Raw genomic sequence first — 15,156 nt, 5'->3', positions numbered from 1 at the left:
AAATCTAGATTTTCTTAGCTGGAAGTCTTAATTCAACTTCAAATTAAATGTAAACTCCGTCATTTAAGGTCAATTAGGTTTTAATTTTAAAAATATGAAGGACGCATTTTAGAGAAAAATATTGTTTTGAAATAAAATTGTACATGTTTCATTTTAAAAAGTTGAAACAAATAGCTTGAGTTTTCAATCTTTTTTCCCCTGCTGAGGCTGTTCAATGAATTTGAACAAAATTCACTTGTTTCTTTGTTTAATGTTGTCCTTGACAGAATTATTATTCACTAAGAAGTGTTCTCATAGTTCTACTGGTAATAACAAATTAGTAAAAAAAAAACCAACAACCAAACCAAACCAACCAACCAAACACCTCCCCCCCAAAAAACCCCAAAACCACTTCAACTTGCAGATTCCAGAAAGACTTTTCAGTGCAGACAGATTTAATATCTGTTTAGTGTTAAGGTGAGTAAATTTGACCTGGAAGCCAGGGAAAAAAAAGAAAAAGAAGGGGGGTTTATAATGTCATTTGTACAAGCTGTGACATAAAATATTTTTTTAAAGGATTTGTGATCAATAATTAGAATAAGAATTAAGAACATTTCCTTTGTTGGCAGTGTTCATTTATCTTTCTTTTAGTCAATCACAGAATGGCTGGGCTTGGAAGGGACCTTTGGAGGTCAAGTCGGGCCACCTATGGCCAGTTACCCAGGAGCATATTCAGGCAGCTCCAAGGCTGTTTGAGATACTAAATCACCAATAACAATTCTCTTTTTACTTAAAAAAAAAAAACAACTATCCGATTATGGAGCTAAAAAGTGTTATATGAAGTAACTGACCCTATGATTAATTGAAGAAATTGTCACAATTTGCCAGGAATTATTAGGCTGACGTTTCTTTGTAAAAAGCCTTATCCAAATAATTATATTTTAAAATACTACATATGTACATGAAAGATGAGACATAATCTATCAGATTTAATCTAATGCAACTCTAATACACTGATTAAAGTCTGCATATTTTAACATTGGTTTACAGTTGCTCAAAATTACTAAAACAGCCTTCTACATCTACCACAGCTTGTGATGTTATTTTCAGTAAATTTTATTAACAAGTTATTAGTTTCCATTCTTAAAAAATTAAATGCAACATGAAGAATTTGCTATTTTGCTAAATCACCTAGAGAATTAATAGAACACACTGTGGCCATGGACAATGAGAATAGATTCAAGGTAGGTCAAGAATATTTTACATTCTGTTGAGTGGGTCTAGAAATCCAGACAATTAATGAGTTCAAATACTTCATCTTTGGCATGGAATTTGATTCACTAAATGTCATATTTATTCTTGGAGAAAATGAAGTAGGTTACGTTCAGAAGTTCAAATTTATTATATGACAGAAGTATTCAGGGTTTTTTCCTTTGATTTTTTTAGACAATCAAGACATTAAACTGAGCTTCCGTTATCCCTGTTGCAGAAACAGTTATATAGTAATAAGAAAGCACAATAGTTCATGTAAGAACAACAGGTTATTGGTCCAGCAGCTTGACTGCTCAGTTGTCAAATATTAGTAAAGAACTCCATACAAAAGAGAGAGAGAGTGAGAAAGTATTAGGAAAGACAAAAGGCCAGACAGTAAGAAGAGATTGGTCCCTCCCTTTCATAAATACACACACAGTAGATGCTACAGCAAAGGAAAACAAGGAAAAGGAGCTACTGCTTTCGGTGGAAACACAGCCTCCAAGAAAAGGAGCAGAAGCCGGAGGAAGAGGTAGCAGAGTTTACAGTAGATTTTTAAAAACAAGTATCTTGGTAAACAGGTGTGATTTTATGCTCTTACTGCTAGACCAGAACAAGCAGATGAGGTAAAATACTCCTGTACTCGTGCTGGGTACAAGCTGCTGATGTTTATCATTATTATATTTCTTATATCATCCTAGTGCAGCAAAGAAAGACAAAGTATTCCATTACATTGCCATGGACTAACAGAACAGCTCCACTAACTTCTGCCTTTGTCAAACTTCAGAGCCGAGCAGACCATGGTTTTACGGTCACTATTTCATCAACAAAAAATGTGGATTCCAAGTATATGAAAGCAGTTTTCTTCAACTGAACATCAAGACAAAACTACAGTCTTCTAACATAATGTTCTGAACCTACACGCTACACCCACCTTCAGCAGCATAGCCTCTGTTGCACACACCAGGACAGATGTGAGACTGATGGCAACTGCTGTTCCATTTTCTATCTGTGTTAGCAGGAAAATTAATTGCCAAGGTCTGCATTTAATTTCACTGTACTGAAATCTGGGACTCAGAAGGAGGTCTCTGAACAAATTTATGTGTCCTGAGACGAACAGGCAGTTGCATCAAGTGATATGATAGTCCCGTCTGGCTGTAAACTATGAAACTTAAGACCTGAACATTCCCATTAGGCTCTTAGCATTACAAACAAAAGCTTACTTCATAGCTAACATTCTTTTTGCACTAGAGGGAAACATAAGAACTGCTAAGAATACATATTGCATAACTTGAGCAACAGCCATCATTAGTCTTTCAGACAATGCTTGGAACTTGCAGTTTTCTGTGATGTTGCATCATGCATCACACAACACATTGCACGAGCTGTGCAGTAAATAATTGGAGAACCACATAATCTGTGGAATTACAACTGGCAAACAGCCAGGAAAACTACTTGCACTTTGTGCAATAGGCAGAATAGAATTAATTTTAATGCTGCTTCAGATATAATGCTTATACCTCCCAAAGAGACGGATTGATATTCTGCAAAATGTGTTACCACTATCAGCTAAACTAAACCAACTTTAACCACTGTCATTTAATTATCTTCATCTGTTTTTTCAGCTTGATTTAGACTTAAGTATTAAAAATACGTTATTTTTAAATAACTAGAATATCCAAAAGCTGTTAGAAAGACACTGTTTTAGTTTATTAAACATTACCACATTATATAGCAATTGGGAGGTTTTTTTTGGCAAAGTTATGAAAAGTAGTTTGCTTTACAGAAAATAAAAATGTCATACGTTACCATTCATTGTAATTTCCAGTCTAAGACATTAATAAGTCTTAACTTTGATATCTGATGTGCATTATTTTTCTCTAAGAATAAACAAGGGAACTATTACATCAAAACCAAGTATTCAAGAAGTCATTATTAAAGAAATCAGCACAACTGCAAAACTGGGTGTTTCTGTACTGTGCTCTAATATGGACAGAATCTGTATATTCACAGTTTTAATACTCTGAAGGAGTAAAATGAAGTTGTTCTGATTGGGAATACTTGAAGAAAAAAACTGCTTAAAATATTTTCTATTTATTTATTAATAAAAAGGAGTGTTTTTATCATTATTTGAGTTCTGTGCAATATACAGTCTAATTTACCTGTACCCTCAATGGTGACTGGAAAGACCATGTTAAATACACCAATGTTATCAACCTCACAGACATTCTTATTGTAAGTCAAACAAATAATATATACATGACATAACAGCCAACAGATGAAGTTTAAGGCTTCAGATCAGATTTCACAGTGAGTGGCATGAAACTCCATTTTATAATTTGGTCTTCCATTTCACCATATAGCAAATGTTACCCTCTGTGACATTTTCATTGCACCCCAATGCAATGTTAACAAAGGAATTGAATAATTATACTAACTCGTATTACTACTTTTTGAAATCAGTTCTGCTGAATGCATCATAATCTTTGTTTTTCTTACAACTCTTCTTCAAAGACAATTTACTGTACTTTTGGCAGTGCCATTTGACAAAAACTTGGAGAATAGCTAAGAAAATCAAGCTTCAGGTGATTGACAAAATCAGGCACTAAGAATGAAAAGACAAACACTAGTTTGGTTTTCTGAAGTACTGTGAGAAAGAATTAGAAATTCATACTGGAGTCAGACTGAAGTTGTAGACTTCAGATTTGTACTGGAATTTCCCACTGCCCTTCACACAACTACTGTCACTACTAAAAAGATCTTGTAGAAAATTTGATTTGTAAACTATCTTTCTTACTCTGTTGGAAAATGGATTTGTGAGATTTAAGAATCATTTTTGTCTCTTATGTTTCTTAAAAGTGTAGGATTGATAACATCTGTTAGCAAGTGTCAGTGAAGAAGCAGGAAGGTATAGGTTTCTACTCATGCTCATGTGCCTTCAGCCTAGGCACACTTCTGTAAAAAGGAAGGAATCAGGGGTCTTGTGATAATTAAACACCTTTTTCATTTTCCTAGCAGCAAGTGTCATAGGAAAGTTAAGCAAATTTTATGTTAGGAATGATGTCAAGTTGAATATGAGTCAGCAGTGCCCCAGCAGCCAGGAGGGCCGACCGTGCCCTGGGGGGCATCAGGCAAAGCATCACCAGCCGGCTGAGGGACAGGATTGTCCCGCTCTGCTCTGAACTGGGGTGGCCTCACCTTGAATATTGTGTGCAGTTTTGGGCACCACAATATAAGAAAGATATTTCTCTCTTAGAGAGCATCCAAAGAAGGGCAATGAAGATGGTAAATGGCCTTGAGGGGAAGCTGTACGTGGAGCAGCTGAAGTCACTTGGTCTGTTTAGCCTGGAGACTGAGGGGAGACCTCATTGCAGTCTACAACTTCCTTGTGAGGGGAAGAGGAGGAGCAGGAACTGATCCCTTGTCTATGGTCACCACTAACAGGACCCAAGGGAATGGCCTGAAGTTGTGCCAGGGGAGGTTTAGGTTGGAGATCAGAAAAAGGTTCTTCATCCAGAGGGTGGTTGGGCCCTGGAACTTCCCCAGGGAACTGGTCACAACACCAAGCCCGACAGAATTTAAGAAGTATTTGGATGATACTCTGGAGCACATGGGGTGACTCTTGGGGTGTCCTGTGCAGGGCCAGGAGTGGGACTTGATGATCCTGATCGATTCCTTACAACTCAAGATATTCTATGATTCTATGATTCTATAAACTGAATTATGAAGAAGAAAAACATTCTTAATGTTAAGATCAGTGCTTTGTTCTTAGAAAACAAAGTTGTATTTCTGAAGGTATCAAAGCATTTTAAGCTTTATTAGGATGTTATATAAGGTTAAAGCATAATGATATTATTTAGATATACTAAACTAGCTAGAGGAGTATAGAATCTTTGTGTATCAGAATTGCAGGCAATCCATTTACAGATGTTCTTGAATGCAGGGTATTACTACAACTGATGTCAAATATCCACGCAGTGCAAGGCAATATACAGTAGGTTAAGTGTAACCCAGGGTCTTTATTCTTCTGTGTATTTTGAGAAAGGTACAAAGAACAAGATTACATGTCAGTATGTGTAGTGGTGAAAGACAAATAGAAAAGACAATTCTTAACCAATTTGGGGATCAAACACTGACAAAAGATATCCTTATATACCATCAGATCTGTCTTTTCCTAGCAGAAGACAGCTGGATATCAGAACAGATGAACTTGGTTTTTTCCCAACAGTTATATTTGTATCAACTATTCCACAAAGCAGCTATTACATTAGTGTGCGTGCAATAAGAAAGACATACAGAGGCTATTTCTTTTTCTGAGTTCCACAAAGAAAGCTCTATTTTTAACAATTCATTGTTCAGAGTTACCCAAGCTAAATATATCCGCTTGCCTAACTCACAAGTATTTGTTGCAGAATGCAAATAAACAAAGAGAAATTTTACTGTGTTTCCTAAGCCTGCTGTAATTCTTCGGGAAGAAACAGAATATCACATTGCCAAACAATTCTGAGCCTCAGCAATAACTGCAAGTTCAAATATTGAGACTTGGCAAGACATTATCTGTTCAACACACTCTTTTATAGCAATCATGCAATGTTTATAAAGTGGTGAAAGCGCCTAGGTTTTAGTGAACTTCTGTTCCTGCCATAGTTTACAAAATTTCTTTACCTCTTTTCTCAGTGAATGATTTCCACACTAAGTCTAACATGGCAGTGATAATGATAATATCTAACTCCAGCACTCCAACTGTCCTAAGAAATTTATCAAATCTACAAACTACTGACCTTACCCTAAACCCATCTGATTGCAGGCCAGTTGGCTTAAGTTTTCTTGCCACTCATCAGCACAAACATGGTTATCAGTAGCTGATCTGTGAATAGTCAGGAACATCAAGGAATTCATGTTTTTAGACAGGGTAACTGGAAAGAAAAAAGGAGGAAAATTTCACTGTTATTTCACATAGTTTTATAAATGGAAAACTGAAAACATACAACTACATTAAAAAGAGTTTTCCAAGATGCCAGCACTTTTCCTGGGTTTATAGGCTGAATAGCTGTGCAATTTAAAACCAAGGCAACCGTGGCTATCAGAACCTTTCTAATAATGAGACACTGGTAGCATTTAATCCTGTAAAATGATGTTTCACCCCACAGATAGTACATCCCACTGAAATAATTTCTGGGATGAATGCTGCTTAACATAAGAGTGATTTCACTCTCGGTAACACATACTGTTCCTGTCATAACAATTTGTGGGTGTAGAGATAGAAAAAAACAACTACTATTTACAAGAACAATCATCACCATTGCTTCTCAATCAGTATATCAAATTTTATGAACTGTTTTTATGACGTACAAAAAATTTCTCAAAATGGCCTTCCTAGTCTCAGCATCTTCCTACTTGCTCTTCTATCCACGACATTTTCCACACTACCTACACATTTCCCTGCCACATCACTTTTCTTCTATATTTGCACCGTGACACTTCTCACTGAGTCTTTGCTTTCTCTTTTGCCCACTTCCTTGGATGCTTTCCCAACCTCAATTCAGTCTTCCCTTTGGTAATAATAGAAGGAGCATCCCTCCACCACTGCAATTGTATTCTAAATCAAATTACCAGTGACTACTACCATCACCCAAACATCAACTGAAAGCACCCCACAGGGGAAACTTACCACAGTCCCATTCATCTGAGCTGTCACTGCAGTCTGCCTGCCCATCACACCAGAGCTCACGTGGCACACATTCATGGTTGGCACATTCAAGTTCACTCTCTTCACAAAATGCTGTAAGGACAAAAACATGTTTCCCTCTCAGAAGTAAGTGATCAATGTGAAGTTTACATTGAGACTAAATAAACAAGGAGGGTGAAGACCTGATTTAGGGCGCAAGAAAGTGAGACAGATTTGGCACAAAATTCAGCATGGACATCACTGAGGCAGAAGGTGCTTGCTGCCATGCAGTGGCAGAGGGCATCACAACTCAAAGGGAAGGAAGAGTGTCTGGAAATGCAAGATGCAAAATTACTTAATATCATTTGTGGCCTTGTCATATGAAACCTGTCCAAGCCTCTCAGAAACTCTAAGTAAAAATATTGTGTTCCATGCTTTTTTCCAGACTACTCCATATTTGTTTAATTATTCATGTTCTTTGAAAAAATATTTTACTGTAATCAATACATATTTCCTCTCATCCACAGGAATTCTATATCAATTTTTGGATTCTCCTTTGCTTTTTAAAATTATGGATTTATTTTTATCTCCACTTTAGAGATGGGGAACTGCTGTACAGATAGAAATGCTTTTGGTCCACAGTTTTTTGCCAGTTGACAGCATGAGATAGGGATTTCCAGAGTCTGTTCAGTGCAGGAACTACAAGAGCATCCATATGCAAGTGACTTCCAGCTTTCTCCAAATCATAACAAACCCTCTCCCAAAAGGCAGGTGTGTAGCATTACAGTACCCTCCTCACTAACACATTTCTAGCTTCTATAAACTCTATCATTAGAAAATTCTAGAGCCGGGGTAGGGCAGAGAGGGAGAGAATACATGGAAGGAAGTGCCTTCCAGTACTGTCTATGTTTGGCTTATGTACAGCATTTATACTGCCATACAATCCAAGCATTTATTTACAACACAACTGCAGAAAGTATACTCCACAGTGAAAACCATACAGACAGAGCAGGCAGTGCTGCCTACCCTGATACGAGTGATCTTTCTGGCTCTGGAATAAAGCATGCATAACCATAAAAAGCTCTCTAATTCTGCCTTCCAGAGAGAGCATAATTCAACTGGGGAAACTTTGCTTCCATTTAGAATATTCAAGCCCCAATACAAAAGCAGAGAAGAAACCTACTCTGGTAATTATAAACTAGCTTAATGTTAGCCCTTCTGTAATCCTTTTCCCTGCCATGATCTTAATGTGTGATCATGAGTAAATCACTTTAATTCACTTTTTTAGATTACAGTGCACAGCTTGGAAGTCAAATGGTATAATCTTCATAATTAAAATTAATCTTAAGCAGATTAAGAAGTGTTTTGAGAGCTGTCTCTTCCCCCTCACAAAAAAAGGTTAATTTAATGATATATGCAGGCTGCTGATCATTCTGGCAAATATATTAATATTCTCCACTTAGTGCATAAAATGTGCCTACTACCCTGTCCCTGGCAACAGAAGTCAGAAGCAACTTTTTTTAAAATCATAAAATTGCATCCTAACATCCCAGCAAAAATTACAAAATACCAAGGTTACCCAGAGAATGAAAACTTCAGTTTTCAACCAACTTCACCAACCAGCCATCTCTTCTTCCTTGTGCAGGCTGAGTGTCACCCAGTATGTCTTTCTAGTTCCTTGTCTTGAAGACATGCCCACACACCAGGTTTTCTCAAAAGAAAAGAACTCAGGGTACCACTAATATATTCATGAAACTGAAGCTAACATCTCACCACACCCACTCCCAGCTTCATACACAGAGTGGGAGCCTGCAAAGAAGCTGCTGCTTGCAGGTCTTCCACCTCTGCCCATCCCACTAGTCAGTGGCACGGTGGCAAGAGAGCACAGGACAGCCCTGCAGTGGACCAGGGAGCCTGTTGTACCCTGTCAGCACTTTGAGCCAGCTTACACTGTGCACACGGCCAGTGTGCCCATGCCAGCAGTGTACCATACTAAGTTTTGTACCTTGACAGTTATTACAGTTCAGATTGCAGAAGTCTTTGGAGCCACGTGGGGAGATGGAATCTAAGAACTGTCATTCAGAAGGGAAATCAAATAAAGAAGTGAAACATATGAAATTTACCGATGAAGAGATCAGAAGGAAAATCAAGTAGAAATCAAGAAAAAAAGAGCAGCGAGTAGCTATGCCTGCATGGAATAACATTGAGAAACATTGAGAAAAGGAGTCAAAAGGCTACAAGGAATAAAGAAAAGAAGTACAAAGACACAAAATCAAGGAGGGGGAGAGAGAGAATAAAAAATAGGGAGAACCAGAGTGACCAAAGGGACAGCAAGGATCCAGGTATGAGAACAACAGAGGACACAAGATGAGGAAAGAGATAAATTGGTGCCATAGAAAAACTGAAAAGGAAACTGAGGGAATGACTAAGCCTTTCTATATGTGGAAACATTTTTACTTTCATTTATTTTGCACCCTAACATCCCAAAAATGTGATTAGCCCTTTATGGGACTAATAAACTGCATAAGTCCTTACAGCAGTTCTTTTCATCCATCATGTCAGGGCAGTCTGGGAAACCATCACAGATCATAGTGTGTTTGATGCACAGCTTCTTCAAAGGACACTCCCACAGGCCCCTTTCTCTACAACCTGGAGGCAGAGAAGCACAGCTCTGAAACACTTGCATGCAATATCAAATGAACTGTTTTCTTCTTCTTTAAAAGTCCTGAAACACACTAAATATTTTCACTTGCAGTATAAACTTTAGGAGGTACCAAGAATACTTACTAATGAAGAAATGGAGAAAAGATTGTCAGAGTGCACACTTGATAAATGGATCTAAAATGTATAACACCTCAATACTTCACTGCTTTTCAAATAATAATTATATTATGCTGCACATATCTATAACCTATGGTTTAGGCACAAGCTCAATTAGCTCAAAACCCATACACCACTACTCTTGAAATACATTTACTAATAATATAAGAACTTTTCTAATCTTCAAGTCTGTAAAAATTCCTTTAAAAGCATACCACGCAGACCTTTGATCTTTCAAAAGCAAATCCTATGAAAGCACGGTGTCTCCATGAAACACATGTAGAAATATATACTTTTTTTCTGGCAGTGCTGACACAGAACCTAATGCAGAATCACAATGAAAGGTAGAAAGAGTTGTTAAGTATTGACCATAAACAGTACTCCTGGTTCCATGCTCTGAGACCAAGCCAATTTGAAAGCTACATGAATCTTCAATTTTCCCTGCATTATAATGCAGGGTACACAGGGCATTATTATTTCTTCAGAGTCCTGCTAACCAGCCTCTCTGATTTCAAGAGGAATACTTACAAAACTATGTCAAATTGCTTTGTCAGTAAAATTCCTGCTAGTCATCTAGAGGAAATTAAGAATGGTCCAAACTACAGGTTTTTTTCTCTTTTGCTTTTTGCCGGAGGTTTTTGTGCTGGGTCTTGGGTTCTTGGTGGGGAGCCAAATCAAAACTTAGACAATATGAAAATAAGAAAGCTTAGACCCCCATAATTTATGAACTTTGCAATTTTTTAGTAGTGTTTACAATTCATTAAATAAATGTTTGCCTTTTCCCTTCATCACACAGTGTTCCACTGTGAAGTGTAGCATGACTCTCCAAAACTTATGTTTGAGTACAGCATAGACAAATACAGAGACAATTTCCTAGAAAAAGATTCATTACTTACTGAATTCAGTGTTCAAATATGTTTTGTTGATAGAGGCCATCTACCATTTCGAGTATTTCTATCTCATCTCTAATTATTTTTGTGACATGCATTTTTAATTTAATGACAATGAAAGGGAAGTGAAAATGGAGGTAGGAAAACTTGGCCATATTAACATTGTCCCCATCTCAAAAATATGTTTTGACAAGAGACAGGGTTTCACATATGATCTTACCTTCATTCTTTTTCAAAATATGAAGGAAGTTACCATTTGTTATTCATGTATACATTTCCCATGCAATTAATATTAAGTCATTAATGTTAAGACCACCACATTTTTCTCTCAACTAAAATACTACAGTCCGCACCCAGATTGCAGAAAACAGTGAAAGACAGTATTGATTTTGACAGTTATGTCCTCAATTTCTTTAGTAGTTGTAGGACGGTCTTCTGCTCCCTGCCAGGGGTATTGTTCAGCAGCCAGCAAATTAATACAATCAATTACAATCAACTATATTTAATACCACAAACTCTTTTGATGTCTTTCATAATATTTTTCAGAAATTACTTTCCCTACACTTTACTGAAATGCACTCAGAAGTCTCATCATCAGAAATCTGGGTTAATATTTCCCCCAAATCCCAGTTTAAATGACAAGTAAATCCTAGGATTTAACTGCAATTGGATGGGTGAGATTTTCTGTCACAAAGATCACACGAAAGTATGACAGGGACTCCTAACAGAAGGGAGACAGTGGGTGATGAATACAGCTCTGTTCTGCATGGGTAGAGTATACCACATTGCCTTTGGACTGTTCTTACTTACATCTTTTGGACTTACATTTTTTTTAAGCATATGAGAGCTGTAGCTACTCTTTTCCAACTGCCTTCTCCCTGCACTGTGAGGTTGTTCTATGCCTATCATTTAAGGCACTTCAAATACAAGGTTTTTAAATTAAATGCTGAGTGTTACTTAATGTTATAAAACCAATTCCAAAGAATAAATCTAATAAAATTTGAGCTAGCAATTTACACATGATAAGATCATCAACTTTTGATTTTGTCCTGCACACATGGAATATGAATGAGTCAGAGTTACTTCTGGAGGTCTACAAGGACTTTTTGTTCTTCAGTAACAGTATTACCCCTGGTCAATGTAATGTCACGCTGACAGCAGTAATTTCCTAGCAGATACAGTCTTCCATATTTATAGAAACTGATAAGAATTCTGCTGATTGCTTGTCACATTCTGTCTAGACTGTAGAGACAGAGAGAGGTCCACTCGAGAAATGAATGTTACATATTAGAACAATATTTCAAATGTTAATGTCTAGGAGAAAAAAATTATGCTAAAAGACACATAACAATTAGTTTTCTAAGGAGTTCAAAATTGGTGGCAACAAAGAATGTTTGTCAGGGAGGACAATTGATTCAAAGGTAAAGAGATGACAAACTCTGAAAGACTCACTGTGATCATCACCTCTGACTTTCCTTCGTAATCCAAACGAGAATCACCAAGTATTAATTGTATTTCAGAGAGCTTTCTTTCTTTCTTTCTTTTTATAGAGGGAGGGGAAAGAAAGAAGGAAAGAAGTAAGGAAAGAAGAGAAAGAAAGAGAAAGAAAGAAAGAAAGAAAAAGAAAGAGAGAAAGAAAGAGAGGAGAGAAAGAAAGAAAAAGAAAGAAAGAAAGAAAAGAAAGAAAGAAAGAAAGAAAGAAAGAAAGAAAGAAAGAAAGAGGAGAGAGAATACAAGTGTGATTTGGAAACTCCCAGAGACTGAGAACACATCACACCTTAGTGATAAATAACCCCTTGGTTACTGCAAACATTAAAACAACCTGCTTTTAAAAGATAAGCACTCCATGGAGCTGACAAGCTTGAATTTTAGCCTAGCTTCAGCTTTCTGGTTTTGGATTTGATTTTATCTTATTTTTGTGCATCTGAGTAGAAACTTTCTTACTGCCATAGTTTTGCTTCTCATATAAACTGTGCTATCATCTTAACCTGCTCTCTGTTAAAGAAAAAAAACGGCTTGTGCACCTTAGCCCTGCTCTGCTGGAATGATTTTCAATCTTTACTTATATGCACATCTCTTCTCTAAATCCTTAGTGATGCACAATTATTCTCTTTGTCCCTAGAGATGCCAGGTGTGCATGTAGACCTCCATGGAGGCTACCCTTTAGTCACGTAAAGAAACAGTTTAAACTGCTTTTTCCCTCTCAAAATTCTCCTGCCAGCACGTGCAAGGATACACAGTGACCAAGAGATTTGTTGATTATTCTCAAGCTCAATACATCCCCTTTTGTTAAAAGTCAAAAGCTTCTCTACTATAAGTAAACTCAGAAACATATTGGGGAATAAACTTTGTGGTTCTGTGCTTGCACTTAGAGCTTGAAGTTGATCAGTCTGAAAAAACATGTAATTCTTGACCTTGCAGTAGAGTCCACTTCAGCAACACAGACCTTTTGTTGATACATCATAGTGAAAACATTGTCATGTATAAATTTGAAACTACATTTATGGATTCAAGATTTAATCTGCCAGGGAGTTATCAGTAGAATCTCCAGCAATGTCAAAAGAATTAAATCTGCAGAATGTTTTTAGCTTGATTACTGAAGGAATACTCAAACATCCTGGAATATGGTTAGCAGAATCTGAATTATCAAATATCGTAAGTTGTATTCACATTGATCAAGAAGGATTCTTGTTAAAGTATTTTTACTGAAACTGTCTTAAAAAAACCCAACACTGAAGGAAAAACAAAACTCATTTTCTAATGCTGCAGCTACCCTCCATTCCAACTCGTTAAATTTATTTACCACAGCTGTCCTCGTCGCTATCATCCTCACAGTCAGCTTGACCATCACATCTTCTGGATGCCAGGACACATCTCCCAGAACGGCACTTGAAGTGACTGGGTGAGCATTCTGTCAATGACAAGAAACAGGGAGAAACAATTCTCCATGAGCTCAAGTTTAATCATGACATGGGCACTTATGTGGCTGTTTTGGAAGGGTAAATGAAATAAAAAGCTTGTGCGATACTGGAACTATGTAGCAGACAAGACACTTAATGATTGAGCTGTGAATGGGATGGAACAATGTGTTGCAGAGCTCTCCCTCACATGCTGCCCTCTGTCAGATTTCACTGCTTTGACAAATAACTGGCATACAACGTTTAGGTTGAGAGTATAGATTTTCTAGCCACTCTTCTCACTATTGTGGTGTTTTGAGATGCATTGAAATGAATATAAGAAATATATAAAGACATATTCTCAGGATAAAAAAAAAAATTGACAATTTCATGTTTATTCAAATTAATAAAACCACCTATAAATGTCCACTAATTTACCCTTGTTTGTGCCTCATCTTAGAGTACCATTCTGGGACAAGACAGCAGAAGAGAGCTGGAAGATCTTTAAGGAAGTCTTCCACTGAGTGCAAGAGCTAGCAATCCCCAGGAGCAAGAAATCCATCAAGGAAGGCGAGAGACTGGCATGCCTGAGTAAGGAACTGCTGGTCAAACTAAAGGAAAAGAAGCAAATGCACAGGCAGTGGAAACAAGGACAGGTAATTTAGAATGAATATAGAGATGAAGTTATGCTGTGTGGGGACGGGGAGAGGAAGGCCAAGGTGAAGCTGGAACTGAACCTGGCAAGGTATGCAAAGAATAACAGAAAGAGCTTCTACAGGTATGTTAACCAGAAAAGGTCAAAGAAGGCGTAACCTCCCACAGTAAACAATGCTGATAAACTGTTAACAATGGATGAAGAGAAGAATGAAGTACTCAACAACTTTTTTGCCTCAGTCTTCAATGGCAACCTCTCCTTGCACACCTTTCAAGTGGATGGACAGCAAGATGAAGATGGGGCAGAAAAATGCTTCCAAATCTACGTAAAGATCAGGTTCATGAATGTACCTAAGTCTATGGGACCCAACGAGATATATACCAGAGTTCTGAGGGAACTGGCTGATATAGTTGCCAAGCCACTTTTCATGACATTAGAAAAGTCTTAGCAGTCAGGTGAAGTTTGAGGTACCTATCTTTAAAATGGGTAGAAAGAGGACCCTGGGAACTACTAACCTGCCAGCCTCTCCTCTGTGCCTGGGAAGATCATGGAACAGATTCTCTTAGAAACCATGCTAAGGCACATGGAGGATGAGGTGATTCAAGACACCAGCACGGCTTCACCAAGAACAAGTCCTGCCTGACCAACCTAATAGCTTTCTACCATGGAGTCATTACATCAGTGGACAAGGGAAGGGTTGCAGATGTTATTTATCTGGACTTGTGTAAAGCCTTTGACACGGTCTCCTAAAACATCCTCCTCTCTAAATTCAAGAGAGATGGATTTGGTGGGTGGACTGTTAGGTAGTTAAGGAACTGGTTGAACAGTCACATCCAGAGGGCAGTGGGCAATGGCTCAGAGTCCCAATGGATATCAGTGACGAGTGGTATCCCTCAGGGGTCCTTACTAGTACCAGTGTTATTTAATATCCTCACTAATGACATGGATGAAAAGAGTAAGTGCACCCTCAGCAAGTTTTCAGATGACACAACACTG

The 15,156-nt window shown here is 37.6% G+C and overlaps 1 protein-coding gene across 4 annotated transcripts in view; it reads right to left on the bottom strand.

The window, feature by feature from the left end:
• Window positions 1-15,156, bottom strand: part of CORIN (corin, serine peptidase) — a 119,748-nt gene that overhangs the window by 19,457 nt on the left and 85,135 nt on the right. For all 4 annotated transcript variants that reach the window (XR_001873090.1, XM_017804674.1, XM_017804660.1 and 1 more), the window contains exons 13-16: window positions 13,412-13,519; window positions 9,434-9,547; window positions 6,902-7,012; window positions 6,017-6,146 (exon numbers count right to left, since the gene is read on the bottom strand). Coding sequence is in view for 3 of the 4 variants with exons in the window: in XM_017804674.1 (XP_017660163.1) it covers window positions 6,017-6,146; window positions 6,902-7,012; window positions 9,434-9,547; window positions 13,412-13,519 (463 nt within the window). In the remaining variant the exon portion in view is untranslated. The remainder of the gene's footprint in view (window positions 1-6,016; window positions 6,147-6,901; window positions 7,013-9,433; window positions 9,548-13,411; window positions 13,520-15,156) is intronic.

This window comes from Lepidothrix coronata, unplaced genomic scaffold (assembly GCF_001604755.1).
Source record: "Lepidothrix coronata isolate B3197 unplaced genomic scaffold, Lepidothrix_coronata-1.0 Scaffold0, whole genome shotgun sequence".
Classification (NCBI taxonomy): Eukaryota; Metazoa; Chordata; class Aves; order Passeriformes; family Pipridae; genus Lepidothrix; species Lepidothrix coronata.
The sequence above is the reverse complement of the archived record's forward strand: the minus strand, read 5'-3'. Positions and strand labels throughout refer to the sequence as shown.